At 38.7% G+C, this 12873-nt stretch overlaps 1 protein-coding gene across 1 annotated transcript; it reads right to left on the minus strand.

Annotated features, from left to right (window-relative positions):
* Nucleotides 1-75: 75 nt before the first annotated feature.
* LOC141657033 (uncharacterized) lies at nt 76-833 on the minus strand. Its single transcript, XM_074464146.1, has 2 exons — nt 444-833; nt 76-334 (listed from the first exon to the last, which is right to left on the minus strand). The coding sequence occupies exons 1-2, from the start codon at nt 730-732 to the stop codon at nt 210-212; spliced, it is 414 nt and encodes a 137-aa protein (XP_074320247.1). The 5' UTR covers nt 733-833; the 3' UTR covers nt 76-209.
* Nucleotides 834-12873: the final 12040 nt, after the last annotated feature.

Raw genomic sequence — 12873 nt, forward strand, 5'->3', positions numbered from 1 at the left:
TAAAGATGTGTGCCTAGCTCATGGGATCGAGTTTGAAATCGACTAAATAATCAATCAATATATATAAGGAGTACAATTTACGACTGTCCTTGCACAAGACAACAAATAGCAACGATTAAACAACAAACTATAGCAACATTATTGTTTTTGTGATCATGTAAGTATATAGTAGCTTGAGCTCGATTCACGTATTGAAGGAATTATACATACTAGCTATTGATCGTTTGATTTCTTCCATGGAGCTGGTAATCTTCGGATTTTTTCCTTACCCGGCGAAGCTCGTTGATGTAATAGTGTAGCCTATCAATTACTAGGGCAAGGAACAAAGTGATACCTGCATGCAACACAACATGAAATTCAGTCATGCATGTACACAATGATCACAAAGTGAGTAATCCCTGGTTTACACTAAAAAAAAAGTCATGTATAGAGGAATTATGTACCGAGGAGAGTAGCTTCAAGAAGGTTGAAAGCCATAAGAACTTGATCGGTTGGATTAAGGGACGATCCTACATCGGTCAAGCGTGTATGGACATCAACGAGGCTATATAAATTCGTAACTAGAAGTACAAAGATCGTCCCCATCAACGTCTTAGCCACCACCGGCCCTCGTCCAAGCTTTGATCGGCTTAATCCGACCATTACCACCTTTCTCAGAGGTGATCTAAACATGAGGATTAAAATCAACAACATTTCTACGAATATTAACGGGTACATTATGAACAAAATCATTTTGAACTTGTGCGACTATAAATCGATTTCTATGGATTTTGATTATATATTCGATGCACGAAAAAAAGAAAAATTATGAAGATTTTCAGATTATTGACTATGTTTAATATGCTTTATAACATTTATTTTGTATGCTTTCAAATTTTTCATAGGATAACTTTGTAGATTAAACATCATGTCTTGGAATTTAACTTAGGTATATGGAGTGGATTAACCCAAGCATGGTATCTTTATATATCAACTATGGAGTATTTTAAGGGATACCCTTATATTATGGAAGGAAACCATAGAAAGACAAATGAGATTCCCTTTTTGGTTCGAGAAGCATTTCAAGAATCAGAATCACTTGTGACAAAATCAATATTTTCTTGTTTCAAATATAAGCACATAGCTAGTTCCTCATAGAGATGGTAAATGGGTCAATTGGATCGAGTTTGGATCAAGTTAATTAAGGCCAGATCATTTCGAGCATTTCACACATTTCACTTCGGATTAGGTCGGGTCGGGTCGGGTTATTTTGGGTTTTAGGTCAATTTCAGATGTCAAGTTGTCGGGTCATTTTGGTTTTGGACATCAATGGTTAAAACACTTTAACGGAGTATCTTACAAAATTAGTTTATGTATCTATTATGCAGCGTAGTTGCAACCAATAAACTATTTGTTTTGATGTAAATAATATTAGTATGGCTTAATAATTGTAATTCTGGGTCATTTTGAGTCACTTTGGATCATTTCAGATCTTGTTAATTACGAGTTGGGTGATTTTGGGTCGGGTCTGGATCAAGTCATGTCAATTCAAGTTCTAGGCTATACTATAATTAGGTCAGGTAATTTCAGCTCACTTTCGAATCTCAAGTCGGTTCAGCTTTACCAAGTTTAGTGCCTCACAATTTGTTATTAGAGTAAATTTTGTGGAAATCAAGAAAGAAAGTATAGCACATTAGGACACCATAAATCCTTACATAAAGCTACCTAGTCTTGTGTTATATAGTTGTATAGGACACCAAAAGTCCATACATCAATCCATACACAATCTAATTAGTTTTAGACTTGTAGAGATCGATTGTTGCGTAAAATACTATTCCGACAACAATATGGATTTAAAGTCGTAGTTATACTAAAATAAATATGACATACATGCATGTATACATTGACATCAGTGGAAGTTTAACACCTCTAAACTGAAAAGTTCTACTAAAGAAACATGCCTTATTTAAAAAGAAAACAACTTGTCCTACTACACTTAAGAACATTACATCATGCAAATTACAAACATGCCTTTCATTTTCCATTTCTAATTTCACTTCCACTACATGCAACACAACTAAAAGGTAACTATCTAGTTACGTCCACCAAAACCAAACCCTGGGGTTGGCCAACCGAGCCCGCCCAAGCCTCCACCCATGCTACCACCCATCCCGGCACCAATTCCAGCTCCGACTCCAGATGATCCGCCAACACTTCCACCAAAAGGACCACCAAGTCCACCACCCATTCTAGTTCCAAAGTACAAAGACAAAGACCAATACCACCACCGACACCTGTACCCATGCCAACCCCTGGTACACCACCAAGCCCGCCTGGTACCCCTCCAAAGCCACCACTGCCCACTCCAACACCGGTACTACCTTGTCCCACCCCAAGACCACCTGGACCACCGCCAAGACCACTTCCAACACCAACACCCGGGCCACCTGCACCTACACCCCCAACACCACCTGCACCTGGAACTGCACCTACACTTCCTCCACCTGGGGCCACTCCACCTACACCTCCGCCACCCGGGACCATACCACCTACACCGCCACCACCCGGGACCAACCCAGCTATCCCACCTTGACCTCCGGCTCCTCCCATCTGACCACCAACACCACCACCCGGACCACCACCAAACCCACCTCCTAAACCTGGCATCCAACTACCTGCACCATCTAAATTCTCATCAAACGATCCATCCCAAATACTAGCTGGCTTAATGGTCGACTCAGCCGGTTTCTCACCCTCCTTATTAGCCGGTTTCTCATCACCATCCTTTGTAGTAACAATATTCCTAGCAAGACCAATATCACTCCATACAATAAAACTAAAAACCATTAGAAACCCTAAAAACTTATAAGAAGACATTTTTTGCACTTGCACCATACAACTTTACAAAGACTTATTTGTGTGAATTTTCTTGAGAAGAAATAAACACATCAAGAGGGCTATATATAGAACGGTGGAGAGACAACAATAAGATTTGCATGAATATAATTCGAACAGTTGGGAAAGGAATAAATGCTAGCTACTGTATATGTTTTTTTTCCTTCGATATACCCATGCAATGTGGCAGATGAATACAGAATACAGTAATAACTCAGCTGAAAAAGAGAACTCAAGAAGGTTACATTAATTTCAGCATTATATAGTTATCTTGTAACAAAAGTTATGTCTTCATAAATACATTATACTCTTTCCGTCTCACTCATTTGTTAAGTTTTGATTAAAATACCTTTTAACAAGCCCCGACTTCTCATGACCTAGGTTCAAATCCACAAGATCAAAATCGTAATTATGGCTTTCTTTAGACAAAAAAGAATACCTTTCACAATGAATATGAAAGGTAAATAATTGACTAAGACTGAAAGAGCATATGAATGCAACTATGTAAGTCAAAGGTTTAGTTTTAAGTCATGAATTAATGAGATGGTGATGAGGATGGTGGTGTTAACAGTACTGCATGGCCAGCTGCCATTTCTTGAGTTTATCTCAAGCAGAGTTTCATGCATTGGTTCTTACAGTAAATAATGTAGCTGTGGTAGTAACATTTGTTGAAGAATTAGTCCACTTTTTACCGGATATTGCTCTTTTTTTCTGCTTCTGAACTGTAATGCACCTTCATTGAAGACCATGCAAAGAGTGAAATTTCTTCAAATGTTGGTAATCTTGTCATAACTCATTAGGGCTCATTAATAAACCATCCAAACCGACCATAGTGATGCGTGCCTTTCCATTTCACAAGTCAATATTTCTTTATATATCGTTAGAATTTGGCGCACAATAAAAACTTGAATTTGGAAAGATCGACAAGATATTTAGATATTCTCACAAATTATGGTAAATATGGATTACGAGTTTATTATGGTAGATATTCTCAAAATTAAACAAATGATAACATTTTTTTGTTAAGACTTGTAGAAATTAATTAGTCTACAAATATTCATCTGAAATTGCTTACAATTTTTTTCCAATACTAAATTTACAAAAGAACATACATTATTTTAAATGCATGCAAACCCCACCTAGATCATTGGGATAGTGAAATAATTCATAATCGTACCTAAAATTTAGTAAAATCACCATGTTTTTCATTAACAAGATTAGAGGTGCAGGATGGTGCTTGAGTTTTTGCGCACCTGTTCTTTTTTCTTTTTTTTTTTTTAAAAAAAAAAATTATTATTTCCAAGATGATAGATTGGTTGCAGCTTCACCCATAAATAGCCTTCAAAAGAAGAAGGAAAAAAAAGCCCACGCCGATTCGGTAAGTTTATATAGAGCTATAGAGGTGATCGACGATTGGCTCATTCAATTTAATTAGTTATGGGTCGGATTAAAATAGGTGAAGGTAGTGAAAGTATGTAATCCCTTAGCTAGGGTTGATATTCTCATTTCAATATATAAGCATTATAAAGATATTGTTCACATATGGTTAGCGATATTCAAGGCTAATAATTCTAACTAAATAATATACATGCTTATAATAGAAAGATACATATCTACAAGATATTGACTAATACACCCCCGGTGAACGGAGCGAAGCAACGCTAAAACTCGTATTTAAACCGAGTAAATAAGTGCTTGGGAAGACCTTTAGTAAATATATCCGCATATTAATATTCAAATGAACGTGAGAACCTTGACTAAGCCAAGTCGGACTTTTTCCCGAACAAAGTGAATATCAATTTCAATATGCTTAGTCCTTTGATGTTGCACCTAAGTTTCCGATAGATAAACCGCGGAGACATTATCGCAATAAATGAGACTGGCACGTGAGATGGGAACGTGAAGTTCGAATAGTAAATTGCGAGCGCTGCGTCTCGAACGGCATTTGCAACGCCGATACTCGCCCGCGCTGATTTAGATAAGGTAAGTTGGCGTTTGGAAGACCAAGATACCAAATTGTTACCAAGAAAGACACAGTAGCCGGAAGTGGATCTTCGTGAGTCAGGACACCCGGCCCAATCCGCATCAGAGTAGGCGGTAAGATCATGCTGTAATACTACGGTTTTATGAGCCTCCGGGTACTCTATCGAGTGCGCCTTACTCACGAGTAAGGGTGTTTTGATTTTTAAAATAGTTTCGACTGTAGGGTACTGATCGAGTAGCCTCGGACTCGATCAAGTAGGCGGCACTCGATCGAGTACGTCGCTTACTCGATCGAGTAGCCCTTACTTCGGTAATGTTTTGACTGGTTTTATTAATAATGCGGGAATGATATATAAGGCTTTCGTCACTTTTCTCAAAACACTTTCATAATCTAAAACCTTCAAGAGAAGATTAGAAGTTACGTTGAATCATCCTCGCCGCATTATTAGCAAATCCCGGAGCTAGAAGTGCTGGGATCCTCCGTCGTTCTTTACATCTTTGTGATCCTTGCGTCGAGGGTAAGATCTACGTATCGAATTTGTTATATTTAATTAAGTTTCGTTAAACCCTAATTTTGGGATTGGGGGTTTTCTATGTTTATGTTGATGTGGTAGTGATTGTATGATTATGTGTATAGGAGAAGGGTTCGTAGAGGAAAGGTTTTGAGACAGCTGCTATATCGTCTTATGTTTGTGTTGCATTCCGTGTAGGGTTTCCTACTCAAGATTAGTCCCATAATGCATTGTTGGTGTTGTGTAATTGCGATTACTATCGTATTGGTTTTATGATTTGTTGATTGATTTTTGTTGATGGTTGTGATTGTTTGTCTCTGGTTCTCGAGATGCGTTCTCGGCTGAGTGGAGTCACTTGCGGAGTGGCTTCACGCCCTAGTTTCGCCCTCCGTGGAACCCGCCACGGGAGGGGATGTGCACATTAATGGGACAGGTTATCGCTCTGGTATGATGAGCGGGATTTGGTGGGTACGGCCGGTCCCCATCGCGTGGTTGGTCCAAAGGGATGTCGGTGACGGAGATTGATTGGAGTGGGTGTGATTGTGTGTGTGACCGTTTGAGCTGTGTTGTTTGTTGTGTTGTTGGATTATATAAATTGTGTGATTAGTACTGACCCCGTTTAAATGTTTAATAAACTGTGGTGATCTATTCGGGGGTGGTGAGCACTGAGCAGTTATTGAGCAGGTATGATATGACGCCAGCGTATGGGATAGGCCGGATGAGTCATCACGTGGCGCTTAGAAGTCTTCCACCGTGTCGACGATGTTTTATAGTTTTGATAGTTTTAGCAATAGACCGTCTGAGAATCTTATATTTCTTTTTATCAGTTTTGGAGTTGGTATGTAATCACTTTAAACATTATTTACTTTTAAGTATGTTTCTTTATTGTCTTATGATATTCATTGCCTCGGGTAACCGATATGGTAACATCTTTATACCCGAGTGGTCCCGGTAAGGCACTTGAGTATGGGGTGTTACAAAATGGTATCGAGCGACGATCCCGAAACCTCGTAACCAATGAATCCAATGAACATAGGGAGTCAAATAAAATGAACCCGGGGTACAAATTGTAGGAGCTAATGCAAAGACTTGGGAGACATCCTAAACTCGCGAACTCGTCCTACAATTTTGAACCGGTCACCATGGGATATGTGTCGGGATCGTTATGTGCTTATTGTGTGCTTTGTGTATCTATGTAGTAGTATGTTGTATGAATTGATGGATGTATGCATGTGGAGGATGGGGGATCCGAATTGAAAGATGATGATGACGTGAATCAGTATGTTGGTTGATTGTAAAGCATGAAAGTATAATGATTGATACATGTAATTTAGCATGTTATAATTATGTAAGGAAAAGTGTTTTGTTTATATATATATAAAGCGATGCGTAAGTATACATGTTGTTGTTGTCGTTTTGAGTAAGAGTACAGAAAGTTGGGAGTGTGAATTGAACATGTGTTGGATGAATATGTTGAACGAATATGGTGGATAAATATGTGGCATGATGGATGAATTAGTGGAAAAAGATGAATAATCGTTGTATGATAATATGATTTATGATTAAGCATGTTATATAATGGGAGTTATTTTATAATGTTGTTATGCTAGTAACATGTGAATAGGGGACTTGATGTCATGTATTTGTGATTTTGTTTACGAAAAGTGATAGAATAAAAGCATGTGGGTAAGTCATGATTGGCAAGTTAAATAAATTATGTGCATGATGAATGTTGTTGTTTTGCTTTCAAAAATAGTAACATGTGATTGGGACTACTGGTTTTATGAGTATTGGGTTGTTTTTGTTTACCTTGTTGTCGTTTAAGTTGTTTGGAAGTAAAATCAAGTAGTTGTGTTTTTTCGATTATAAAGAGGTTGTCTTTAAACTGTTATAACTCGAGATGTATAAATGATTTTGATGTGATTCCAATTGAAGGTGATAACTCGTTTTTTTACGATTCTAACGATAGGTCACACGCCCAAAACGACCAAGAAATGAGTGAGTTATGACTATTTTACTAAAAACTGGACAATGCTGAGAATTGCGTAGGTACTCGATCGAGTAGCCTTGGTACTCGATCGATTAGGCGGCACTCGATCGAGTACGTTAGTTACTCGATCGAGTAGCCCTGGTGATTTATTTTACGTGCTTCCTCGACTTTTCACCTACTCGATCGAGTAAGTCCTTTACTCGATCGAGTGGCCAAGATTCGATCTAGTGACCCATGATTCGGGTCATATGCTTATCTTTTGAATTCGTTGCATATTATGTTTAATTCAAAGTTGTTATTTTGCTTCTTTATGCATTGTTTTACATGTATGTTGGTCTTGATACGTAAGTTACCCAACCTTATGGGGTGGTGAGTGGCACCTTATGGTGAGTATGAGTTTGGTAGGAGGAGATGAGCTATATGTGGTTGTGATAGATAGAGGAAAAAGAAAAGGAAGATTGACAAGGCTTAATTGAGGCATAGAGCATGTTTTGTGAGACGGGATGAGTGATATGATTGTGTGTTGATTAAGGTAAAAGTGAGTGAATGTGGACAAAGGGTGATGTAAGTTTAGGGAACGTGAGAATGAAAGATTGAAATGAGAGACGTATATGGTGGTAACTTTGGATGTTTAAGGATTATGAAGGGAGGTAGTTATCACTCAGTTGGTTAAGAATATATGTAATGGGAAGGTCGTTATAGGTAAATGGAAAGAAATGGGGTATAAAGAGCTTAGATTGAGTTATGCAAAATGTGGGTTTGCAGATAGCGAGTGAGTTTGGGAATTTGGTTTATCAAGAGGTGGAACTAATGTGTGATTTTCTTGGACACTTAACAATATGAAATGAGTTTGGGATTGAAAAAAAAAAAAAAAAAAAAAAAAAGATGAAGTTGACTGACCGTGTAGATTGATTGGTGATAAGTGAGAGTGATAGCATGATAAGAGAAGATCCATGGTAAGGAAGAGTGAGATACTATCGATAAGAAATAATGGGATTTGAGTTTTGGAGCAATGAGAAGGTAATCGGAGCACTAAAGAGTTAGGAAGAAGTAACAAGGAGTTTTATGGTTAATTGATTTTGTCGAGTGTAAAAGAAAAGAATGAGGGGAGTAAAACTAGGAAAATGTTGACCAGAGTTATGTGATATAAAAGAAATAAGGAATCGTCGAGATGTGTGATATTATCATGATGATGTTAGTTAATGGTTATATGGGAGTTTCAGGACAACATGATTAATCATGAGTTACGAGGAATTAAGGGAGTAAAAAGTTGGTGGAGTATTTGCACGATAAGAGATAATTGGTGGAGAGTTAGATGACAATACAAGTAAGATAGTATTGGGAATGATGTTGATGTAATTTTGTTGGTGAATTTGATGTTAGTTATTTGGAATGTTAACCGAAGATAGGAAAGAAACCGTGATGTTTAGAGATGAGTGTAAAAAGCTTGATGTCCGAACGATAGTAGGGTTGAGATGTTGTCACTAGTGGTCAAGAGTGATGATAAATAGAAAAGATGGCCATTCTAAAGAGGTTGATTTTGTAGAGACTTGATTGAAATGTATGGTGGTAAGGAAGTATAAGATGCGATTAGATGAGGCGGGTGCTAATAGTTGAATAGTAATGGTATGGTTATACTCGGCATGAGGTGATGGTTATGCGAATGGGAGAATGTGTTATGAGGGGCATACGAGTTAAGCTCAAGCGAGAGGTAACCTTTATTGAGTGGTAACTTACGTGATCGTGGATTGACTAGTTGGTTGTGATTACGGGTCTATGATATGTGTAAATGTTTGTGTGAGGTTCGACCTCACAAGGAGTGGTATTGTGATAATTATAAAGTTGTTATATGAATGTTTTGTAATTTATGTTGGGTACGGTATACTATGGAATGAGGTTTAAAAAGGCAACAATTTGATTGATCCGCATGGATAGTTAAAATTGTATGTGTATTGATGATACATGTTCATTCCGTGAAATGGTAAGGATAATGTTCATGAGATTCTTGTTAGTTTATTCCGTATAATATGTTGTGTTATAATCTAGTAAAACGGTTTTGAGTGAGTTTTCTTGTTCAAATGTCATACTAAGTCGCTTTTATGGGAATTATATGTGGTTGTGATGTTTATCGATGTGGTTGTTGTGCCTCGGGTGGTGATCCGGGCATGGTATTTAGTGTTGTGATGTGGGTATCTTCGCACTGCGCGTGTGGTTGTTGGTGGCGGTGTTGCGATGCCGTCACGGTTGTGGTGGAGTAAAGTAGATGATTATGATTCGAGTTTCGAAAGTACATACCATTACACATAAATTGTTGTTTTGTTTGATGTTGCTTCTCGTGAGTTTCATTTGTACGACATAGACAACATTGTTTTGTTTATTGATGTTTCTTACCGATTAAGTTTTGAAAACGAGGGTAGAGTATGGTATGAAAGAGAGTTGTATATGTATTCGTTGTTGTCATGGTATAGTGACATTCTCTGATGGGACACATTGTCGAAGTTGTTACAAAGATTTTTGATCTTGTTCTAGATAAGGCTTTAGTAGATATGGTAATGGCAAGTGAGTCGTAGAACATGTGTGGTAATGACCCGAAAGATGCAGGTGGTTCATAATCCTTTGTTGAGACAGTGAGTGTTGGGTGTTGGGGGAATTAGTGTCATGTTAAGTTATGTATGAGTTTTGCGGTAATGAAGGAAAGAACTTGAGGATCTAGTGTACGTGTACGTAACGAGTGTGGATCGTGAGTTATGCTTCCGGGAGATAAGTGCCTTACATAGAGAGGTATGTTGTTTTGCAAAGAATAATGGAGAGTTAGTATGGTGTTTTGCTACGAGCTTTATGGTATAGGTTAGGTGGTGTGCTGAATGAGTTGAGGTATGAGAAATGTTTAAGTAAGAGAGCCTTGGATATATGCATGGCGAGTGTTTAGATTTTAGGTGGTTATCTTTGACATGCGGTGGTGATGAGGATAATGAAAAGGTAGCTAGGATTTAGTATTAGTGAGTTACGAGGACGTAACATTTATCTTAAGAGGAGTAGGATGCGATAAAAGAGATTTTGATGGGTGTGCATATGGTAATATATTTGGAAGTTTAAGTCTTGATGTCGAATAAAAGATTGATTCGTATTGTGGTTGATTTTGTTAAAGGTCATGGTCGTGCTTGTAGTAGTGTGATGCTTCGGAGTGTGAGAATATTTTATATAGTGCTGACAGTTGGATGATGATGTATATAAGTTCTATAGTGTTGATGATTGGAGGATGAGGTTATGAGTGTGTGTAAACTTCGAGGACGAAGTTCCTTTTAAGGGTGGTAGAATGTAACATTCCGTTTGATGTTTGTGAATGTCTTGATATTGGATTTTCTAATGAATAATATGTTACGAGCTAGCAAAGCGTTTGGGATAGTAGTTGGTGGTGTTGGGAGTTGGTGTCGAGAGAGAATATGATGTAGTTGATACGATATCGTGAGAAATGTTGTGGAGGTAAGTATAGTTGGTGGAGCTGGTGTTAAGAGTTCATGTGTTATAGGGTGAGGTTTTGTTTTGAGTCTTAGTTGCGTTGTTGTGTCTTAGTCAAGTTGGTAGGTTTGTTTTTATGTATGGGTTGAACTTCGGGACGAAGTTCTTTTAAGGAGGGAAGACCCGTAATACTACGGTTTTATGAGCCTCTGGGTACTCTATCGAGTGGGCCTTACTCAGTCGAGTAAGGGTGTTTTGCTTTTTAAAATAGTTTTTGACCTGTAGGGTACTCGATCGAGTAGCCTCGGTACTCGATCAAGTAGGCGGCACTCGATCGAGTACGCGCTTACTCGATCGAGTAGCCCGGTTTACGGGTAATGTTTTGACGGGTTTTATTAATAATGCGGGAATGATATATAAGGCTTTCGTCACTTTTCTCAAAACACTTTCACAATCTAAAACCTTCAAGAGAAGATTAGAAGTTACGTTGAATCATCCTCGCATTATTAGCAAATCCGGAGCTAGAAGTGTCTGGATCCTCGTTCTTTACATCTTTGTGATCTTTGCGTCGAGGGTAAGATCTACGTACCGAATTTGTTATATTTAATTAAGTTTCGTTAAACCCTAATTTTGGGATTGGGGGTTTTCTATGTTTATGTTGATGTGGTAGTGATTGTATGATTATGTGTATAGGAGAAGGGTTCGTAGAGGAAAGGTTTTGAGACAAATTGCTAGATCGTCCGATGTTTGTGTTGCATTCCGAGGTAGGGTTTCCTACCGCATTAGTCCCATAATGCATTGTTGGTGATGTGTAATTGCTGGTTATTATCGTATTGGTTTTATGACGGTTGTTGATTGATTGCTGTTGATGGTTGTGATTGTTTGTCTCTGGTTCTCGAGATGCGTTCTCGGCTGAGTGGAGTCACTTGCGGGAGTGGCTTCTCGCCCTAGTTTCGCCCTCCGTGGAACCCGCCACGGGAGGGAATGTGCACATTAATGGGACAGGGTTATCGCTCGGTATGATGAGCGGAGATTTGGTGGGTACGGCCGGGTCCCCATCGGCGTGGCTGGTCCAAAGGGATGATCGGTGACGGAGATTGATTGGAGTGGGTGTGATTGTGTGTGTGACCGTTTGAGCTGTGTTGTTATTATATAAATTGTGTGATTAGTACTGACCCCGTTTAAATGTTTCAAAAACTGTGGTGATCTATTCGGGGGTGGTGAGCAGTTATTGAGCAGGTATGATATGACGCGTATGGGATAGTTGGGATGAGTCATAACGTGGCTGTTAGAAGTCTTCCGCCGTGTCGACGATGTTTTATAGTTTTGATAGTTTTAGCAAGAGACCGTCCGAGAATCTTGTATTTCTTTTATCGTTTTGAGTTGGTATGTAATCACTTTAAACATTATTTACTTTTAAGTATGTTTCTTTATTGTCTTATGATATTCATTGCCTCGGGTAACCGAGATGGTAACATCTTTATACCTGAGTGGTCCTGGTAAGGCACTTGGAGTATGGGGTGTTACACATGCGAGGACGACTTCGAGACGGTGAGGCCAAGATCAATAGTTCCTTTAATATATCGTAAAATGCGTTTGAGGAACGGAGGTGTGGCTCACGGGGCGTGCATAAACAAACAAACTCGTTGAACGACATAAGTAATATCGAGCCTAGTAATAGTTAAATATTGAGGGCACCAAACTAGGCTTCGATACAACGTGGTGTCCGGGAGTAAGGGACCAGCCGTGGAAGACAACTTCGCACCATGTTCAACGGGAGTACTAACGAGTTGCAAGAACCCATGTTGGCGTGCTTAAGGATGTCTCGGGCATACCGGCTTGGGATAGAAATAAGCCTTGTGCATTACGTAAAACTTGAATCCCAAGAAAGTGATTAAGCTTCCCAAGATCAGTCATTGCAAATTCGGACGATAGTGCTCGGATAATCTGTCGAAGAAAGGAGTCACTCGAAGCTGTTAAAACAATATCATCGACATACAATAAGAGATAAGCGGTTTGATTTCCATTTTTATAGATGAACTAGGATTGATCACA

This window comes from Silene latifolia, chromosome 5 (genome assembly GCF_048544455.1).
Source record: "Silene latifolia isolate original U9 population chromosome 5, ASM4854445v1, whole genome shotgun sequence".
Classification (NCBI taxonomy): Eukaryota; Viridiplantae; Streptophyta; class Magnoliopsida; order Caryophyllales; family Caryophyllaceae; genus Silene; species Silene latifolia.